Genomic DNA, 23,186 nt, shown 5'->3' on the forward strand with positions numbered 1-23,186 from the left:
ACATGGTGGCTGCCTGACCACTTTCAAACCTCCACTCAGCTATCACATATTTATGAGTTCTTTCTTGATTACTCTGTTTTAAACAAAGCTACTCCCACCCCAGCTCTCACCACCCCCTCTTCAGGCTTATTCATAGCCACCATCCAACATAACAGCAGAGTCATTCATTTATGGTCTGTCCAACTAGAAGGAATTTTTGTCTGTCCACTACTAGACTCCCAAGTCCTAGGACATAGCAGACATCCAGTTAAATAACTGCTGGATGACTATCTCATACCCTTTCACTCAGACTTTCTGCTCTGGATGTCCTCTCTTCACACACATTTTTCCACATCTCCTAGAAAGTGGCTTCAAGGGATTTTTGAAGTAAGCCCTAAAGATGGAGGATTGGTAGAATGAGAAGGTAAAGCAAAACCGGTTCACACAGTTATGCATTCTCAATCCTCTATCGTGCCCATAAGAGCTGTTTCTGCCATGTGCTAGCCCAACATCTCTGTAACTGTGATTTACAGCCTGTGCCCAGATTCCTTGATTGGGCACAGAGGGACCACTGCCTGTCATCACATGGGAGGTAACACACATATGCTACAGCAGAGGACACAGCAGTGAAGTGTTTTGTGGAGAACCAGTGAGGTAATAACTGGCAACTCTACTGCTTAACTCTTGCCCACCAGCAGCCAAAGCACTCCCAAGCAGGGATTCTTCTTCACTGATCTGGCCCAGCCATGCATTATCGGTTAAGGTATGGTTTACATCAGTCCTAACTAAGCCTTCGTGTGTGCAGTAGACTTGGCAGTGGCATTTGCTGTAGCAAATGCTTATGTCCTATAGTTAATTCCCAGAAAATCTACTACATATTTAGGTGGCTGTTTTGTTTTGATTTGTTCTGAGCTTTCATATCACATATGCAAATGTTACTATACAAGTTTTTTCAGCTAAGAGTTTCTGGCTAAGAGGAAAAAAGAAGGGATATTAAGGTAAAAGTAGATGCAATAATTGGTCTCTGAAACCAACCCTCCCATCTCCCTCATCTCACTGTTTCTAAAGTGAACAGGTGTTCCACACTAACAATTTTGAATTTGGAAAACACTTGAAAAGATCTGATGTGGCCAATATGTATCACTTACAGGTTCCAGGAGGCATAGCTTTATTTAGAAACAGAAAGGACTTTGCAAAGCAGTATTAAAATAAATTTTGAGGGCCACGGTGTACATTCCAGTTCAGATGAGTCTGCTGTCTTAAGTTCCAAGAGCTGAATTCTGCCCCCCTAAGTCATTAAGTCCTGGGTTTGCACACACGCAAACTGTATGCAAAGAGGAACAGGAGGAGCACTCCGGCTTCATTCTTCTTACTGTATGACTTAGTCTTGACTCCCGCAGCAACATTTGCCCCAACTAGTTTGCATTTAATTTTCGAAAAATCCTCAAGTCTTATCAGGATTTGGGTTTTTCTCTTGTTATGCTGACTTCAACATCTGGAACTGTCCACTGTTGAGAAACCAGCACAGACTAAGAGATTTTATCACTGCTAAAATCAATTGACTTCTAAACATATTTTTCTGGAACATAATACAATGAGAGCTTGATACTTACCCATAAGTGTTCTCTTCCACAGAGTCATACCCTCTGGACAAACGCATGTGAGATCCATGCTCTCTGGATAAATAAGTGTGCATCCTCATGGGCCTTGGAAGACACTGAAAAGTAAATTCCTCTATTGCTTAAGTGCATGCCTTAAGGGCAGCAACCATTCCTCTTCCATGCTACTACACAGCTGGCGTCCCAACTCCAATTCTTCAAAAACGCAATGAGATATTTGATAAATGAGACAACAGACATTTCTAAATTTAAAAAATATTCCCACTCAAGGAAGGAAAATATAGTAGACATTTCTGTGTTAAAAATGCATCCTTTTAGTTAGTATGAATGGTGCAAGGAATTATTTTGTAAAAAAAAAAAAATAACACCTTCCTTGCAGAGGGGAATAGTCTGTCTCCAATAAACCTGCATGGTATCCATCAAAAGATATTTCTCTTTATAATACACAATATGAAAAAGCATTACATAAGTCATTGGCTTATTCCAAAAAAGTATATGTATATGAATACTTTGGATTCACATATTTCCAAATTAATCTTTTTGAATAAAACTGAAAAACACATTAACAGTGAATGGTGCTAGTAAAAGGTAAATGATCTTCAAAATTACAAAGGGTCTTCTTGCATTTTAGAGAGAACTTTACTGTTAATTTTAATGAAATGATAGAGATTTAAGCCTTAAAATAGTATGGGGCTAGGACTTGTCAAATATCTGGAGTACTGTGGGTAACAATTGAGGGAATCTTCAGTAATTAACAGGTCTTTTCATTATAAAATTGTAATATGTGTAGAAGACTTTAAAACTCAGTTAAATAGGAATAACTGGAACTCTAAGATGCCTGTAACAATTAACTGTGCTACCTCATTCTTTTCCTTATCCCTGATGGCCACATTTCACATCAAATAAAGGGTGAAGGAACTAGCTGAGAGCACAGAAAATCAGTCTAGGAGGGAAATCAAAGTGTAGACAATAAACATCAATAACAAAGGGTTGTGCTTTTCCCTTCTTTAAATCTGTATTTCAGTGATTAAATATAAGGTTCATGAGGAGGTACACATATCAATCCCTCGAAGAGCCTATTCTATCAAGGGACAGAAACTATTATATAACTACTGCTTACGTGTGATGAAATATCTTGCTGTGTAAAATCAGAAGGCCAACAAAATAAATAAATTTCAAGACTATGCTTTTGAAACTGAGTTTCCAGTTGGATTATCCTGATAAGTCATTTTTACACATAATAAATTAGATTCATAAGTAATTTTATAATTTAGACTTAAAATGTAAAGCAGAAGATTAAAACTTTGTAAAGAAAATATGTACTTATTAAAGAAATATCTATTTACTGGATGTGATAGCTATAGAAAACATATTATTCTATAAGTGCATAGAACCTATCTGTTTTCAAATGATCCATTACAGCAATATAGTTAAATTGTTTTTTGAAAAAACCCTCTTCTTAAGAAAAAATGTAGCAATGGAAAGTCTGGCAATTTCTATGAGCAAATGGAAACAGCTTTTTTTCTAGTCAGTCATTACACTTTATTATCTTCTAAGTTCTCTCTAAAGTAGTTCATTAAGAATCTAATTCTGAAGATAATGCAACTTTAATTTCATTTACAGTGATTTATTAAATATCAGTATCATACTAGGGATTCTGGGAAACTGGCAGAAAGTCAAAGCTATGAATATATGATTCTCTACTTTCCCATAACTCTTGCTGGTTATATACATTCAAACACTCAAGAAATACTCATTTACATTCAAGGCCCTGGGCTGGGTGCTGAAGAGCTAGCCATACAAGAGCAGGACAAGCAATGTACCTTACATTCTTATACCACTGCTAATTCTATTCTTCAGACCATGAAAACAGCTAAGGATGAGATGTATAGGACATCAAAAGAGCACCTAATAGGTGACCTCTGAGGTGTCAGGGGTGGCTTTCCTGAGAAGTGATAACTAACTTGTGTAGAGAAAAAAATACCTAGTCAAAGAATGGGAGTGGGGAGAGAGAAAAGCAAGATGAGTGGTAATGAAAAGTGTTCCCAGCACTGAGATGTAAGGTATAGCTTGTAGATTCAAAGAACTGAAAGATCAATCCGTGTGCCTGAAGCATATAGTGAGAGGGTTTTGCTGAGGCAGTAAAACAGACAGCCCCAATTATGCAAAGACTTACATGCATTAAGCAAGAGAATATGCAAATTATAATTTTAAATGCTTTGAAATATCATGCTGACTGTGAAGTTGAAAATGAATCAGGAGAGAAACGGGAGGAGGCAAAAGATGAGGTCCCTGTGGAAAGTTATTAAATTTATCTCAGAAAACTCTCTTAATAGTGACTAGAGAGAGATGAACAGATTCAAGAAATCCTTAAGACATAAAATAAACAGGATTACATAAGTGAGTAGTAAAAGAACCAATGTTATCACAGATGACTCACCAAATCCAGCTTGTAAACCAGGAAGAGACTATTAGAACACTATTAGCATAGAGGATCCTGGAAGAAGCTCAGGTGTTAGGGGAAATATCATGAGCTCAGTTTTGCATCTGTTAACTCTGAGATGGCTTTACAACATGTAAATAGAGATTATAAGTAGAGATCGGGTACTCTGAAAATATCTGCTATAAATAAATGAATTTATATAGATGAAATTTAAATACATGAATGTGGAAGAGATTTCCTACAGAGAAAAACAAACAAAAATGAAGAACTGCCACTGTAAACAATTTTACTTCAACAAAATAAGGGTGTTTAAGAATACAATGTTTATACAGTGTAAGGGATTTATCACAGTGTTTTGGCAGAATATTTAGTTTCAGGTTCCAGATTATTCCTAACCAATCATTAGAAAATCAACTGAGCTGTACAAAAGTAGGCTGACTACAGGGAATAGTAGAGGAATATATGTTTGTATAGAGCTTATGGAGGATTTAAACAAACACACAGGATAATACTATTCTGAAAGTAAACCAAGGAGGAGGAGAAAAAAACAAAAAGAAAAGGAGCTTCCTCTTTCAATAATGGCAAACTGAGCAATTCTAATCAACTCTTCTGGTAAAGATAAGTGTAAAAGGGTAAAAGTTGGACAGAATACAGAAATCATCTTCATGAAGGCATAAAGGCATGAAGGCATAACCTATCCAAAAGAGAAGCAATAATGAAAACCAAGAAAACTGAGCACGTGGTTGAAGGGCTGCTTCTCCCCTTTGGGATATTTGCTGATTCTACAGGAGGTACTGAGAGAGTGAGAGCTCACAGACATCTTTGACAGCTGTGCCAAGGCCCTGCGAAGCCCCTCTGCAGCAGAAGTAAGGGTTCTGCAGTAAGCCAGGCTTCACAGAGAGTAGCCCAGCCCCAATCCAACCCATACTTGAAATGGGATTAAGAAAGACTATGGCTAGTGCAGCTCAGTGTTGACCAGAAGAAAGCACATTCCTTTCTGAAGGAAGATATCTCTCATGCCTCAATCCACTTCAACAAATTATCTGTCAAGTATAAGATCAAGCGGGGGCCGGTGATTTAGCTCAGTGGCACTGCGCTTGCCTTGCAAGCACAAGGTCCTGAGTTGGAACTCCAGTACTAGGAAAAAAAAGTATAAGGTCAAGCACACAATCAATACTATTCAGGTACATAAGGAGTTAAGATACTATGAATGAAAATCAGCAAAACAACAGATAATAGAAACATACCAAAAGGAACTCCAGGTACATACAACAATAAAAATCATAGTGAGGGTATACAGAGATGAATCAGTGAACTGGAAGATGGGCCAGGATAAAATTTTTAAAATGTATCACTAAGAGAAAAAAAAAGTCTGTAAAAGAAGATAAAAGATACAGAAGTTACTATGAAAATGTCTAACATATATGAAACTGGAGTCCTAGAAGAAGGGAGAGAAGGTTAGGCAGAATCATATTTGAAAAAATGATAGCTAAGAATTTTCCAAATACGACAGAAGAAAATAAGCCATTGATCACACATATGCAAAAAAGAACCCCACATAGGCATTATAAACCCTGTGCTAATGCACCTCTATTTAAAGTAGTGCAAAACACATTTTCAGGCCAACAGACACTGAAAGAATTTGGCATCAGCAGACTTGCACCAAAGAAATTAAAGAATGCTCTTCAGGAAGAACACTGATTCAAAACATGAATGTGTGGATAACCTTAGTATATACTGATTATATCAAACAATAACAACATCTTCAGGCTTGAAATATGTAATTTAAATAGCTGGCAACAATGATACATGAATTAGAAGAGGATTAAATGGATTTAAAGTTATGAGGCTTGTGTATTATCTAGGAAGAAGGTAAAAATACCAATGACCATTAAACTTTGATAACATGTCTTTATTTTAATGACTAGGGTCATTAAACAAAAGCAAAGTAAAAGAATATATAACTTCCAAGCTGACAGAGGCAGAAGGAACAGAATAATGAAACTACCTAATTCAAAAAAAAAAAGGAAATACATAAGAGAAAAAGGAACACAGAGCAGTTGGCAAAAAGAAAAGCAAAGACAGTAGTAAGATGACATTCAATTAGTTAAATGTAAGTAGATGAATTGTTCTAATTAAAATAGTGTCAGACTGGATTAAAAATAAACCCCAATCATGTTGCTTACAAAATAAAATCTAAGATATGTGGATATATCAGAGTAGGAGATATTTCAACACATAACCCACAAAGGGCTTAGATCCAGAATATATAAGAAGTATTATCCCATTTAGTGGCTGTGCCACAATTTATTTGTCTGTCATCTGTGGAGAGATATTTGAGTTGTTTTCAGCTTTAAAGAAACTGCAATGAACATTCAAGTACAAGTCAGTACCCCCTCCAACGCGGTACTGAAGACTGAACCCAGCGCCTTCACATTGAGCTGCATCGCTAGCACCAGCCCTTTTTTTCTTTTTTCTTTTGAGACAAGGTTTTGCTAAACTGCTAAATCACCCAGGCTGGACTAGAACTTATGATTCTCCTGCCTCAGCCTCCTACAGTGCTGAGACTGCAGGTGTGTGACACCATACCCATCTCCATGCACAAGTCTTTAAGTAAACATATGCTTCAATTTTTCTTAATCCTCAGAAGTGAATGACTGGTGCAGTAAATGTATGTTTACAGTTTTTGAGAAACTGTCAAATTGTTTTCCAAAGTGGTTGCACATTTTACATTCCCACCAGCAGTGTGAGTTTTGAGTTGTTCCATATTCTTGCCAATACTTGGAATGGTCAGGTTTTTTAAAAAATAGGTGTGCAGTACATTTACTTAGCTTTCTCTAATGACTAACGATGTTCAATTCTTTTTGTTATGCTATTGGCTATCCACAATATTCTTTGGTGAATATCCTTCAAATTTTCGCCCATACAGAACTTGAATGATATACTTTGAGAGAATTAAAAATATCAACAATAGGGCCGGGCATTTAGCTCAGTAGTTCTGCCGCCTACCTCGCAAGCACAAGGTCCCGAGTTTGATCCCGGTACCAAAAAAAAAAAAAAAAAAAATAGTCTTCAAAGTATATCATTCCTATAAGACCCATATTATTAAGTACTCAGATTATAATTCCCCCTGAATTTAAAAGATCATCGACAAAGATGCTAAAAAACATCAAAACCACTGGATGCTCAAACAAGAAATTTGGAAGTCATGCCTCACTTCCTGAGTCCAATCCATTACAAAGTTCTCTCCATTCTACCCCAACAGATATATCTCAGATATCTCTACCACTCTCTACAGTCCTTATTAGTTGTCTTAACCCAAGCCACCATCAAAAATAATGAAGACCAGTGCCAAAGCTTCCCACTTGTTCCATTCCAATCCACTCCACACGGTAACCAAAATGACGGCCGTAGAATGTAAGTGGGATTAAGTCATTGCCCTGTTTAAAAAGTCTTCAATCTCTTTCTACTGAAAAACCAACTGTTGTGTGCCCTGTCCCTGCCTATTTCTCTAGCCTCTCCCCAAGTCACACCTACCCTCTGGCTTCCAGCCGCACTTGCCCCTCTTAGCTCCACCAAGCCCTAGGCCTGGATTACACTCCTCCCTGACTCTCACGTGGCTGCTCCCATCATCACTTCAGTGTTCAGCTCTTCAAATAGGCTTTATTTCTTGGGATGTGTGTGTGTGTGTGTGTGTGTGTGTGTGTGTGTGTGACTAGGACTGAACCTAGGGTCTTCACACTGAGCTACGTATCCCCAACCCATTATTTTATATTTTGAGACAGGGTCTAGCTAAGTTGCTAAATTGACCAGGGAGGTCTTGCACTTGTCCTGCCCCTGCCTCAGTCACTCAGATTGCTGGCATTACAAGCATGTACCACCACAAAGAGGTTTTTCTTACTAGGTATGGTGATGCACGCCTGTAGTCCCAGCACTTGGAAGGCTGAGGCAAGAGGATCACAACGAATTCGAGGCCTGCCTGGGCTACACAGTGAGTTCAAGGCCAGCCTGGACTACATAGCAAGACCCAGTCTCAAAAAGACAAAACACAGCGCCACCTCAGTGGCACTGCACCTGCCTCGCAAGTGCAAGGTCCTGAGTTCGATCCTGGGTACCAAAAAACAAAACAAAACACAGAGGTTTTTCTTGGCCTCCCAGGTCACAGCAGGTCTCCCGGTTACGTTCCTATTTTATCACTGTGTCTCTTAGGGCCCTTATTATAAATAACAGTTCCACCCTTTTCATTTTACATTTTTGGTTTACTTCTTTAAAATCTGTTTCTCCCTTTGTACTGCAGCCTCTTCAGGTCAAGTTTCTTGTCTGTTTTGTTCACTTCTATTTCTCTAGTGCTTAGAACAGTGCTTGTTACTTGAGAAGTACTCAGTAAATATTTACCAATGAAGGAGAATGCCATTATTACTAAATGCTCATTTTGGGATACAAGCTTGCTTTCTCATAAAATTAACTAAGAAACTTGGCCATGGGAAGATGACTAAAGTGGGCGTGAGACCGTCATGGCTCGATCACTGGGAAGTAATCACTCAAACAAGCAAGGCAGATCCAAAGAGTATCAGTAAGTATCAATCAAGAGTATTAATCAGAGTATCAATAAGTCTTAAACTCTGAATGCAGTGACATTTAAAATGATTTCCACATCATAAGTGTGAGTTTCATCATTTGAAAAAGGGTTGATTAAAAATTTGACTATCTACATTAAACATTAAATTCTCCATAAAAGTGTTATTGTTGGCATTATCCCCTTCTAATTTTCTTCATTCTTCAGCACTTTTCACAAAGTAAGAACAACACAGTGCTCCATTATATGTACTTGATCTTTAATTCTTTTCCATAGTTTTTAGGTCTTCCTGACATAGAGCTTAATCTGAGACTTTTCTACATTTTTGGGTAGCTTTTTCAAACTTACTACAGGACAAGATAAATGAGGGTTCTAATTAAATGGTTGTTGATTAGTTAAAAAACGAAGGAAATCATTTAGCAATAAGTAAATGTTTTCTGAGTACAAACTAATCAGTATGTACTTTCTTTGTTTGCATCTAATCAGTCCTGTTTTATAGATCAATTTTAATTACTTTAAAAGCTCATTAGAACCATATCTTCTACAACTCAATTATACCTATAGTTTCAGAACATACATTTGATATTGTGTAAAATATGTGGTATATATGAGTATACATTCTTTCTTGCTTTCTTTGGTGCTAGGAATTGAACCCAGACCCTCCCAAGTGTATGCACGTGCATACATAACCTTTAAACATTCCCATAAAATTAAGATTTCTTGGGAGATGTTAATTAACCTCCTTTACTGTGAACCCATTAGCAAGAGAATTTTGGCAAAATATCTTAGAGACCTCCAAAGGTCACTGCTTTTGACTTCTCATCTTTTATTCTTGCTTATACAACTCTGGACATTCAATATGCTTTCTGTGGACCAGATTAGCCAGTTCAACACTATGCAGAATGCTTTATATTTTGGGCTTTAACTTGTATGTGTTTATTGACATTAACTCTGTAGTCAAGGGGCCCAAAACACTTGCTCTTTCTCCTGTTATTTAACTGGCATTTCCAAGTGTCATACTAAGTTTAGATCAATCACTATTTCCAAAACTCAATGTGAAAATAAACCCTGTCTGTGTTTCTCTGAAACTATGGCATGATTCTGGGGAAAACAGACATGAAAAAACTTATTTCACTTGTGAATCACATGCAATGCCAAAATAAGTATCACCTCAATTCACCATTGTAACCATTAAAAACTATCACACTGCCGGCACAGAAATGTGGGCACCTTGCAAAATAACACAATCCTGACCTAAGTTGCAATAACTACAAACATGCTTTGTATACTTAAAAATAAAACCCAAGGACACACAAATAGCTACCATGTTTTAAGCATATATAAATTTATAAAAATTTAAGAAAATGGTGATAACCAAACACAAAGTATACAAAGCGCACTAAAGCAAACATTATCTCCATTAGTATGTGCACTGTCTGACCTCATTAGCAAAAGACTTTGCCCATAGGTGCAAATAAGTAATAAATGTGATTAAGTATTTCATGACAATATCAATAATTGATATTAAGCAGTCAAAAGAAACAATCTGGTAGTACATAAAGCACTTCTGTTCATATCAGGAAAGCTAATTTTAAAGGAACTAAGAATCAATAAAATAAATATAAAACCAAAGTTGAAATGGCTATAATGTAATCTTTACGCCAAGATCCTTTACAAGTCACCAAAAGACCTTTATTAGGAATATCAGTTAAATTACATTATCAATGTTGCACAAAAATACATTAGTGTATTAATTTATATTTTAGTCATCAAGATATCTATGATTTTATAATATTAAGGTTTTGAGATATTAAAAAGTTAATTTAAAAATATCTGTACTGAAAACCTTACTGAAGAAATCTTTACAGTGTATGGTAATGTTTTCCCCACTCAAATTTTAGATACGAAATACCAGCTTTGCATCAAAGCTCCAAAATTTTCTCCCAAGAATGGCAATACGCTACTGGGAAGAAATGAGAAATTTAAATCTTATTTCATACCAACTTACTCTGACTTTTGGCAAAACTCTCCGAAGTGTCTCAGTAGGATTCTGTCGCATCAAAAATGGAAGATTTGCAATCACACTTGTTCCTTGAATATCTTGACCAGCACTTACAAAGAAAACACAAATTTTAAATTTGTAATTATAAACTCAATTGTTGGCTTATGATAATAAAAAAATGGACTGATTTAGAGTTTTAAACATATCAGTGAGATATAAAAATAAAATCAGGAATAAAATTTCATTAAGTAAATCATAACAGATACATGAAAATATTATGGTGCTAAAATAAGATTCTCTATAAACATGTCTTTAAGTCTTGAAACTATTAAGTCGTTACCTTGAAATTCTGCATCATTTTCCTGTGACCTGTCAATTTGTTGTGCTTTACAAATATGTACATATATATAAATGGTAAAAAAAATTATAATGTTAACATAATAATCATAGCACCAACAAGAATAACACTAATATCAACTACAGAAAATCATACAACTTTCTTTGAGCACAATTGTAATAAACTAGTTGTAATAAACTGGCTTCATTAATTGTCAGAAACTTCTTTTTTTTTCCTTGGTACTGGGGACTGAACTTAGGACTTCGCGCTTGCAAGGCAGGCAGTGGAACCACTGAGCTAAATCTCTGGCCCTATCAGAAACTTCTTAAAAGATACATACATACCATACTCGAAAATTTAGCCAAGTATACTTACATAACATCTTTTTGACACAATATTCATTCAAGTTTTACCGTAATAGTTTCTGTGATACTCTAGTAGCATAAGTAACCTGAAAAGTATTTAGATTTTTCTGAAAACCTATTTCCATGAACTACCTAAAAATCTTTTGCTGTTTTAAAATTCAGTACTGGGGATGGAACCCAGGGCTTTCATCCCACTAGGTAAGCACTCTATCACAGAGTTACATCCCCAGCCTAATCCTTTGCTTTTAAAATATTTCTTAAGTGACATTTCTGCAAGTACTTGAAATATATAAAAAAAGATGCTAGTAAATGACCTCCATGGAAATTCACCTACTCATGATGTACAGCAACTTAATTATTAATTGCTAATGCCATAACATTTGCTTTTTTAATTAAATTCTTTTTACTTCACTTCAAATGGAACTATTTGAGTTATATGTGCTTTAGACTTTAGTACATTTTTAATTTTTTAAAGTAGCATGCTTTTGCTTCAGAGTTTTATCAATTCTGTTCATAAAAAGCATATTAGGATTCTAAATGAAGCTATCCTGCTATAAAAAGGTAGGCTGTGAAATATGTGACACTGATTTTTAACTGTTCTCACTATTGTCTAAGTGAATCCTTTGACTAACAAAGGATTTTTCTAAGTGAATCCTTCAATAGATAAAATTGAGAAGGAAAGAGAAAAATGTCAAATATGAAATAGAAAATGTCAAGATGGGGAGAGAATCAAAAAAGGGAAATCAAAGTTGCATTTACAAATACTACATGTAGTGCTCGCTTCGGCAGCACATATACAAATACTACATGTACTGGATCAAATGGTGGCCCTCTAAAAGGTATGTCTACACTCTAATCCTAGAATCTGTGAGGGTTTTCTGAATTTTCAAAAGGACCATGAGATGAAGAGATCATCCTGAATGATCTGAGTCTTCCCTAAATCCAACAACACACGTGTCCTTAAAGGAGTTACTCAGAGGAAAATACAGAACAGAGGGGCAGTTTCATTAGAGCCACAAGGTGGTGGGGTGCAGCCAGGTCAGGGAATGCTGACTCCTTCCAGGAGGGAGGACTGCAGATCTGTGAAGAAGTATATTCTGTTGTTTCAGGCCACCCGACCTGTGATAATTTGTTACAATGGCCACAGAAAACAAAAATACTAGTAAGAACTGAAGTGGGAAAGTTCAGTAAATATCTCTTGAAAGGATGGATGAATTGATGGCTAGCTGGATAAATGGATGTTAGGAATATTTAATACTGAATATTCAGTGAATTCTATTCACTAACTTTTAATAAGGAAAAAATATTATCTTTAATATCTCACAGATTTGCAGGCAAAACACTTCCCAGGAAGGCAAGAAGATAATAGAAATGAAACAAAGAAGACAAACAGAAAGCACAAAATAAAATGGTAGACTTTAGCTTCAATGTCAACAATTATATTCAATATAAATGGACTAAACAAATCAATTAGATGGCAGGAGTTTTGCAAACTGGATTAAAAATCACGACAACTAAGTGCAGCCTATACAGAGCTCATTTCAAATAGAATAATATCAACCAGTTGAAAGTAAAGAATGAAAATGACGTATCTTGGAAATGTGAACCACAAGAAAGCAGAAATAGCGCATTAATAACAGATTAAGTAAACCCCTGAGAAAAGAAAATCACCAGAAATAGGGACACTATATAATAAAAAATAATAATAATAGAGAAAATGGATGAAACAAAGACTTGGTTATTTTTAAAGATCAATAAAACTAACCTTCAGCAAGAATGACAAATTTTAAAAAGAGAGGGGACAAACTATAGTACCAGTATCAGAACTGAAACAAGACAACAGTGCAGACATCAAGAGGACAGTAAGCAAATGCTAAGAATAATTCTACACACACAATAATTTTATGATTTAGACAGAACAAACCAATTCCTCAAAAAACACAAACTGCCACATCTCACCCAGTAAGAAATAAGTAATCTGAATAATCTTATAACTATTAAGAAAACTGACTTCATATTTTTTTAATTCCTAAGAAAAATTACTAGGCCCAGATGGCTTCACTGGAAAATTTAATCAAATATTTAATGAACAATTAACACCACGCAACACAATCTCTTTCAGAAAATATAAGTACAGAGAACACTTCCTAATCATTTGATGAGGCTAATATAACATATTACCCTCAAACCAAAACCAGGTAAAGATAACAACAACAAAAAAGAGCAATATCCCTCATGAATATAAATGTAAAAATCCTTAACAAAATATTATCAAATGAAATACAGTAAAATATACAAAGAATAATTAGAAAAACACATGATCATATCAATGTAGAAAAATCATTTGATGGAATTCAGTACATGTAACAGGAATTACAAAGTCTATTCTCACTTACAGTCATTCAGAAAATATACCAACAAATGTGTACTTGTATACTGAAAATTACAGAATGAAAGAAGTCAAAGATTATCTAAACAGTGAGAGAGATGTGCTCTGCTTGTGGATTGGGAAATTCAAAATAGTAAATATGCCCTTTCACCTCAAAGCAATATATAGGTTTAACACAATTCTTATCAAAGCCCAACAAGATTTTGGGAAAACACAGGTAATATTTTTTTCTAAAATTTCTATGGAAAGGAAAAAGAATAAGAATAGTTAAAACATTTTTGAAAGAGAAAAATGAAGTAAGAGCAATCTGTTCGCCTAATTTAAGACTTATATATAGAGCTACAGCTACCAGGACTGCATTACTGGTGGAGGGACAAAAACATAAATCAATGGACAGGCAATTCAGTGGTGATAAGATAGCTTCAACACATGGCTCTGCAGCAACTGGAAATCCATAGACAAAAAAAAGAAAAAAAGAAAAGATAAACCTTGACCTAAGACTTACACTAACTCAATGAATCATAATAAACTTGAATGTATAACAATAACATCTGAATGTAAAACAGTAATTTTTTTCCAGAACCAGGGATTGGACTCAGGACCTTGTGCTTTCCAGGCAGGTGTGGCACCACTGAGTTACATCCCCGGCCTCATAATAAAATTTTTAGAAAAAACATAGGAGAAAAATCATCTAGGACTAAGTCAAAAGTTCTTAAATTTTTACAGATCTAGAAGTGAGAAAGTTGATAAATTTAACTTGATCAAAATTTAAAACCTTTTCACTGTGAAAAGCCCTGTAAGGGGTTGAAAAGAAGCCACAGACTGGAAGAAACCACATCTGATAGAGGATTAGAATCTATACTATAAACAAAGAACTTTCAAAAATCAACAGCAAAAAACACACACAATCCAATTACAAAATGGGGAAAAAAGACATAAGGAGACATTTTACTGAAGATGATACACTGACTGCAAATAAGCACAGTAAAAAATGTTCAGTGCAATTAAGCATTGAGGAAAAAAAGTAATACCACAATGAGCTATCACTAAACTACGTTCACATAAAAATTTTTGGATGCGTACTTACATCACCTTTATTTGAATACAACAACAACAAACAAACAACCATATGTCCTCAGGTGGGTGAACCATTAAACAAATTGTAGTATATCCATATCATGGACTGCTGCTCACCAATGAAAGAGAGTATATTTATATATATTAGAATCCATAACCAAATAATTATGCTGAGTAAAAAAAAAGTTAATCAACAAAATATTACACATTGCTTACATACTGGATGATTTCTTTTATACAAAGTTCTTGAAAAAATTAATGGAGAACAAATTAGTGGTTTCCAGAAGAAGGGTTATAGGTTCAGGAAGAAAACAGGCGTGACTGTAAAAATATAACATCAGAGATCCTATGGTGATAGAAATCTTGTAATCTTGACTGTATCAATGTTAGAATCCTGGCTGTCATTCTTATAGCATTTTTTAAGATGTTACTATAGGGAGAAACTGGTTAAAGGGTATATCAGTATCTCTGTATTATTTCTTACAGCTATATGTGAATACACAATTATTTCAAAATGAAAAGTTTAGTTTTTTAAAAGACATCCAATGTAGATTTAAAAACAATTTTCAAAAAAAGATGTGCTTAATATGAATAGATACGTAAATGTGACAAATTCAACATTCACTCATGATCTAAAACTATTAGCAAATTCAAAATAGAAATATAGCAAACACCCTATAACAGATAAAGGGTGCTACTGTTTAGATCTAGAATGTGCCCCCGATGGCTCATAGGTTCAGAGGCATGGATTTTGGAAGGTGATTGGATCACACAGGTGCTATAGATAATGTGCTGTTAGGAGGTAGAACCTGGTTGGAGATCACTGGTGGCATGATGTAGAAGGATATATTTCCCTCCCTGGCTCCTTCGTTTGAGCTTGGCTTCCTGCTTCCTGATTGCCATGACATGAGCAGCTTTGCTCTGCCAGACCCTTCCACTATGCCCTTCCCTCCTTGGAACTAAATGACCATGGACTGAAAACACAAGTCAAAATAAATCTCTCCTTTAAATTGTGGGTGCTGGGCATTGTGTTTCAAAGATAAGGACAAAAGAGTTTTTATAAAAAATCTGCAGCTAACAGCAGACTCAATAGTAAAAGAGTGAATGCATTTCCCTCATCAGAAAGAAGGATATTTACCACTACCACTTCTATTCAATATTATGTTCAAGGTCTGAGCCAGTGAGATAAGACAAAGAAAAGAAATAAAAGACTTACATGCTAGAAGGGAAGAAGTTAAATTTTTTTATTCACAAACAACATGGTTGTCTATAGCAAAAATCCTAAGTCATCTACAAAACAGTAGGACTTCTGAGTCTAGCAGTGTGGCAGAATACAAGATCAATACATAAAAGTCAATTTATTTCTATATAATAGAAAAAAATCATGATTATAATTTTTTAAATAATACAATTTATATTGACATAAGAATATGAAATATATTGGGAAAATTGGAAAAATATATTCAAAATGTGTACACCAAAAATTATAGAGCATTCTGAGAGAAACAAAAAAGACCCTTAATACTGTTATGATCCAAATTCCCAAACTGAAGTATAGCTTCAATAGGAGACCAATCTAAATCCCATCAGACTCTATAAAAAATGAATGGGCTTATTCTAAAATGTATATGAAAATGTCAAAGATATAAAACATCCAAAACAAATTTGGAAAAGAATATGTAAGACTACCACCATTTGATTTCAAGATCTATCATAGAGCTGCAATAGCTAAGACAGTTTGGCACTGGCACATAGATGAATGGAAAAGAACTATGAACACAGACACAGAGCCAAACATAAATGAGCATTTGAATTTTGACAATGATGAAAAGACAATTCAAGAAAATGACATTCTTGTCAACAACTAGTGGTGGAACAATTAGACAGCCATATATAAACAATGAATCCTCACTAACTTGAAACAGTATACAAAAATTAAGTAAAAGCGGATTACAAGAATGAATATAAGAGCTAATACTGTAAAACTCCTATTGGAAAACTCAGCAAGAAACCTTAGTTACTTTGAGATCTACAAAGACTTCTTAAATAGGATGCAAAAAGCATGAGGTTAAAAGAAAATATCAAACAATTGAACCTCTTCAAAATTAAAAATATTTGCTTTTTAAAGGCAATGTTACAAAAATGAAAAAACAAATCAGCAACTGGAATAAAGCATTTATAAAACATATATCAAACAACCTGTATCTAAAATTTATTAGGAATTCTTGAATTCAATAATAAGAGTATCCAATACAAAATGGCCTGGGTATGGCGTCGCACACCTGTAATGTTAGCTACTCAAGATGCTGAGTTAGAAGGATCACAAGTTCAAGGCTATCTTAGGCAACTTATTGAGACTCTGTCTCAAAATAAAAATACAAAAAGAGCTAGGGATGCATCTCAGTGCTCCCTAAGTTAAATTCTCAGTACTATGCACACACACATGCATAAAAAATGGCAAATAAACAGATAAAAAATGTTCAACAAAATAAATCATTGGGTGCATTCAAATTATGGCCAAAACATACCATTACACATCAACTTGAATGATTAAGATTATAAAGACTGAGCATAACAGACGTATACAGGGATAAGGAGGAACCAAAACTCTCACGTATTACTGGTGGAATAAAATGATGTAACCACTTCAGAAAAGTTTCACAATTTCTTAAGAGATTACACATATACCTATAAAACAACCCAGACATTTCAAATATTATTAGATATTTACCCAAATGAAATGAAAGTATATGACTGCACATACACCTGAACCCAAATGCAGAAAGCAGCTTTATTTGTAATAAACAAAAACAGGAAACAACCCAATTGCATAATCAAATTGTGATATAGCCATACAATGGAATACTACTAGCAATGAAAAGGAATGAACCACTGATACACACAAAAACATGGATACATTTCAAAATAATTATAATGAAAGAAGCCATACTAAAAAGAATACATATTACTGTATGATTTATTTATGTAAAAGTACAGAAATTACAAACTGAACTATAGTGGCAGAAAGCACCTAAGCTGTTGTCTAGGGATAGGGAAAGAAGAATGAAGGCTGGGTTATAAAGCGGGATGAGCAGTAAAAGGTAAGTTTATTATCTTGATCATGGTAAGGGTTTCATGAACAAATATATATGTCAAAACATAACAAATTATGCATTTTAAACACATGTAGTTCACTGTACCTTGTGATACCTTCATAAATTTGTGCAAAATAAAGTATACAAATATAAAAAGAAAAACTGATGGAAAGGTACCTACATGGACAGTAATAGTAAACACAGGTTTTGAAATTTCCTGAATTCTTCAATAAAACAGAGCAAAGAGGAGGGTAGAAAAAAAAACTGAACAAAAAAAATCCTCATACACAAAATGTACATCATAACTGAGTGATATTTCCCACACAAACTAGAAATATATGCACGTATGGACAGCAGCCAAAACTGCAAATTGTTTTGCATCCTCCAGTAGTTGGTAAGCACAGTAAGTCCATGGTAGTAACTGCAGGGGCTGCAGAAGTCTTACCCTCGTGAACTCTCAAAACTCCTAGTACAAAGGCCTGCAAGGATAAAAAATTTGGGAAATAGAATCCAAATTAACCAGCACAGGAACAAGAGATCACAAAGAAAATAGGAAGTCCAAGGAAAAGGACAGGAAAGAAAAAGAGCTAGGAACCTCCAAAGGTAAGTTATCCTATTTTGAACACTACTACAAAAGCAAAAATGGGACTCTGGAACCCTGAAATTAGAAAGCAGTCCTGAACATACCTCCTTTTAAAGTTTATGGATCATGATCCAATTCCACATATTCTTATTTTCAGAAAGAGAGAAAGGAGCATGCTAATAGTCCTAATGACAGTGAAAGATAGATATGCCCACAGAACAGATAGCAATAATCTACTTCTTCTCTACAAGAAAAAAATTAAGAAAATGCACAAGATATGAAAAGACTACATGATTTTGAAAACGTAGAAATTAGGTGATAGAAAATTGGGAGTAACTAAAACAGAAAGGACACAGAGTGAATGAATAACATAGATAATGCCTAAAGAGAATAAAAGGTAAAAAAGGAATATTTTAACATTTAAAAAAGATAAAAATTTGAAAGTGAAAAGAATTTGAGAGAAAGTAATATATATAATCGGTAAAGAAGATCCAACACATTTAAAATAGGAGTCAGAAGAAGAAAACCAAAGCAAGGCAAGAATGCTTTTTAAAGTTAAACCGACAAAACTTTTGTGAAATAAAAATATATTTCAACAAAAGCACATCACATAACTAAGAAAATCAATCCAATATAGCCAACACTGAGATATGCTGTTGAACTTTAAATAAAAGAAAAAAATCCTTTGGGTATTCAAGTAAAATAAGCAGGTTACTTAGTAATAAAAAGAAAATTAGCTTGTTATTAGACTTTGGTAGCAGTAAGATATCAGCAAAACAAATAATACTGCATAGGCTGACACTGCTTATTATAAGGAGGTCAGAGAGAGACAGAAAAAGAAAGTGAACCTAAACTGTAATCACCATAATCCCCATCAAACATAAAACTAAATATAACTTCTATACCAACTGATGTCTAGCCCTTCTTCCACCCAGAAGGAAAAAATGGATATATTGTGGATAACGTGAGGCACATTATTAGTTAGAAGAGAAAGCAACTAGATTAACTAGTGGTTCTCAAATGGGGGTGAGCCCCCTCTCCTCATAACAACCTCTTTAGGGCACACATGATAGTGTCTAAAAGACATCTTCAATCATAAAAATTTGAGAAATGTTACTGTAATTTAGTAAGAAGAAGCAAGGGATGCTGCTAAGCAACCTACAAGGCATAGAGTTCCTACAACAAAGTACCAGTATCTCAACAACAACAAAAAATAGTATAAGAAACCCTGGTTTATACACAGCAACTACTAATTGAACAATATGAAATTGCAACCTTAGACAATTACTGACAAACAACAATGATAATTTCATATTTTCAGCCTATGGATTGAGCTTAGAAATACATAGTTTATGACTTCAAGGAAAGGCATGCAGGTTGCTAACTACAACATGCAGGCACAGTGGTTCTCAAATGCTAGAAGGTATCAGAATCATCCTAAAGCACTCATTAAAGTTGGGCCCCACTCCCAAATACTGACCCCAGAGGGTCTTGCTTTGGTGGGGCCTGAAAACCTGATGTCTCACAGCATCTAGGTGCTACCATTGTTTTTGGTCTTGGAAGTATATTTCAAGAGTCCTCCATGGTAGAAGGACAGTCAAGAAAAAGGGAGTAAGAGGAGCCTGCAGAATCATCACATTTTTTAAAGATTACATGAGTGGAATGAGCCAAGTGCATGGCAGCAATTTGTCCAAATGGAGCGGAGGTCCATACAACACTGGATGCATGTGCTTACTATTTCTGCTAGTCCCAGCAAAAGAGCTCTTCATCATGAAAATGATGTTCAAAGTAATATGGCAAAAAAAAGTAGAGGTGGAATAACCTACAGTCTATTTAAATACATATTAGAAGAAAGCATAATGTAAAGTTCAGGGTATGAATCAGACCAAAAAGAAAAAGAAAAAAAAAGAAATACTGAGAACAGATGTGGCTGTCCATTAAACTGGTTTACCAAACTTGCACACCTGGGAGTTTCTTCAGGGTGTGAACATACTGTTACCTCCTGCTGACTTCAGTCACAGGCAGCATACACAAACCAAGTATGTGTGGTTAGTATTATGGTACCATCACTGAATGAAAGGAAACTAAAAACAATCAACAGAGGAGTAAAAAATTAACCTTCTTGCTATTTGGCATGATATATACACTTTTAAATGAATATTTGATCAATGTTATAATTTTTTAATAAAATAAGCCTCCAAGACTTCAAAATCTACAACTTTCAATTGAAAAGCCAGGCACAAAGACTCATCGTGATGACACCCCCAGCTGCTCCTTTTTGCCCCAATTGTGTTGCTCTTTGGGACATGGTCCCTTTCTAGGATACTCACTCAGAAACAGCAAACCATCCCTCTAAAACTAAAAAGAACTGGGTTAATCATCTAAGCTGTACACTAGTGGCTAAAAAGGGAAGAGGAGAAAAAAGTAAGACTAGTTAAATAAATGAATTTAGGACAGCTATCCTTCAAATTCTAAATTAGTGTTACTAATTATTTAACTCCCATTGAGAGATGCACCTATTTTAAAGAGCCATTTATAGTAATATATTAAACCAAAGAAAAACAAGTCAATGTACTCAAACATTCTTGGTATTATAAAAAGTTTAGCAGTCTTTGTTGTTGCAGCATCTTCCACTATCGGGGTAAAAACATTATTCAGGTGAATGACCAGTAGTCAGTTTCTGACCTCTTTTAAACTAAGGATCTTTTGTCCAAATTTTGCATTCCCCCATTCCTGGTACAGTACCACACAATAAGAGTTTCATAAACATTGATTTAGGCTGATTTGTATCCACTTCCCATCAGCAACCCACTCTTGTTGTCAAAGGCTAGATCTTATCACCTGGAAATTCTCCATCTGTAGCACCTAAACTCTTTAATCTTACTTTTGGCCATGATCCCTCACCTTTCTATTTTTCTATTGCTAAGTCCACTTTTCACCCTCATTACATTTCTAGTCCCTCAATTCCTTGTCATTCTTCAGTTTCTAACATTCTTCCCAGTTTCACTTTCTTCTTTGTCTATCTTAACCTTAATATTTCTTCAGTTAAACTCTCACCAAGGCCCTAAGTTTATAATCAAGAAAGGGACCAGAAATTCTTTAGCTCCTAGCATATGATAATAGCACTACCGCACTTTCAGGAACATTATCTTGAGTCTCTCAAAATGAAGCTATGTGTGCTAGTTTATGAAACCTGCACCCTTCCCCACAAAGAGTAAGCTTCAAGTTAGAATAGATGTATGTACGTAATAGATGCTTGGGATATATAGCTCAGTGAACACTCAGTGAGTTCTACAGAGCACTTGCCTGGCATGTATGAGGCCAGGCACTGGTTCTGGATTCTCCAACACCATCTAATAATGCTTCATGCCTAAGACAGAGTTTGTCAGACAGTAAATATTGCCAGGGTACTCAGAGTACTGAGTAATAAAAAGGAAGAGGATAAAATTGCTCCAAGTTTCCCTCCAAAACAATATAATGGCCAACTTTCAGCCACAAATGGAGGCACACTTAGCTAAAAATGGTGAATTCAACTGAGTTTGAAAAGTCAACAGGACATTCTCATGGAGAGCCCTGGTAGAGGTTCCCTCTAGGGTGCCAGCAAGCCATCCTGATCCAAAGCTCAGGAGAAAAGACCAGGGCTACAGTCACAGACTGGGAAATCAGACCATGGAGATGAGGACTGAAATCTCTGGAGTGGACAGTTTGACCCAGAAAGAGAGTCCCAAATAGCACCTAATGATTCCTGTCTGCTCATTTGACTCATATTACTGTAAATGAGAAATTGAATCAGAAAAAATGTAATGCAAAAAATTCAATTATATTTAAAAGCTCACCAGTCAAGCAAAAATGAATTTGTAAATACTGTGTGAAATAATGACTTCTTTTCTCTAATGCTAGGGACAAAACAGGATATGATGGAATATTAGAGTGAAATAGGGCTTTAGAAATACAACTCCCCTCCTTCATACTGCATCAGTGAAGAAGCAAAAGTATACAGAGATGATGGAACTTGTTCACCATCAACAGGCTAGTTATTGTCAGGGTCAAAACATCATCCCACAGAGCAAGAATGTGATGTTTTTAAAAAAAGCTATTGTTCTTAAATGTCTTTCATGGGTCCCTAAATAACTGTTCATTGAAATTAATTTCACACATTTGTTTTCTTCTTTAAGACACGTCTATTGGCTCCCTGATGCCCTCTATAATAAAAGAACCATTTTAGACCAGCCATCATTTATTTTAGCCATATATGAATTACCAGTTCTCCAGTTACCTGGGAAGAAAATGTTTAAGCTTTATTGAAGTATTATTGACAAAAATTGTATATATACAAGGTGCACAAAATGATAAGTTTTTAGTTTTTATTGTAAATTGACAAATTTTAAAATTATAGATATATTTGTATTTATAGGGTACAAAGTGATGAGGCTTTGACAAACATATACTGTGAAGTAATTACTGAAAATCAAGAGAATTAACATATTCATTACCTCATATATCTATTTTTTTTGTGGTGAGAACACAGTAGTGTGCCGCATAAAAACATTTCAGTCAACAGTGATGGAGGTCCCATAAGATGATACTGGCTATCACAGTAGGTGTCCTCATTTGTGTAAGTTCACTCTATGAAGGTCACACAATGATAGAATGCCCTAATGCTGAATTTCTCAGAACGTGTCCCTGTCATTACGTGATGTACTACTGTATGACTGTACTTA

At 35.1% G+C, this 23,186-nt stretch overlaps 1 protein-coding gene across 8 annotated transcripts in view; it reads right to left on the bottom strand.

Moving 5' to 3' along the window:
* Ppp4r4 (protein phosphatase 4 regulatory subunit 4) overlaps positions 1-23,186 on the bottom strand; it is a 96,920-nt gene that overhangs the window by 58,730 nt on the left and 15,004 nt on the right. For 5 of the 8 annotated variants that reach the window (XR_002389603.2, XR_002389604.2, XM_004837056.4 and 2 more), the window contains exon 3: positions 10,626-10,728. Coding sequence is in view for 4 of the 8 variants with exons in the window: in XM_004837056.4 (XP_004837113.2) it covers positions 10,626-10,728 (103 nt within the window). In the remaining 4 variants the exon portion in view is untranslated. Of the gene's footprint in view, positions 1-1,592; positions 1,697-10,617; positions 10,729-23,186 lie in introns of those variants that run through there. The other 3 variants (XM_013066779.3, XM_087195491.1, XM_021245081.2) reach the window with 3 other exon arrangements.

Source organism: Heterocephalus glaber, unplaced genomic scaffold (assembly GCF_053883595.1).
Source record: "Heterocephalus glaber isolate CG9 unplaced genomic scaffold, H.glaber_assembly_v1.0 deba00001608, whole genome shotgun sequence".
Taxonomy (NCBI): domain Eukaryota; kingdom Metazoa; phylum Chordata; class Mammalia; order Rodentia; family Bathyergidae; genus Heterocephalus; species Heterocephalus glaber.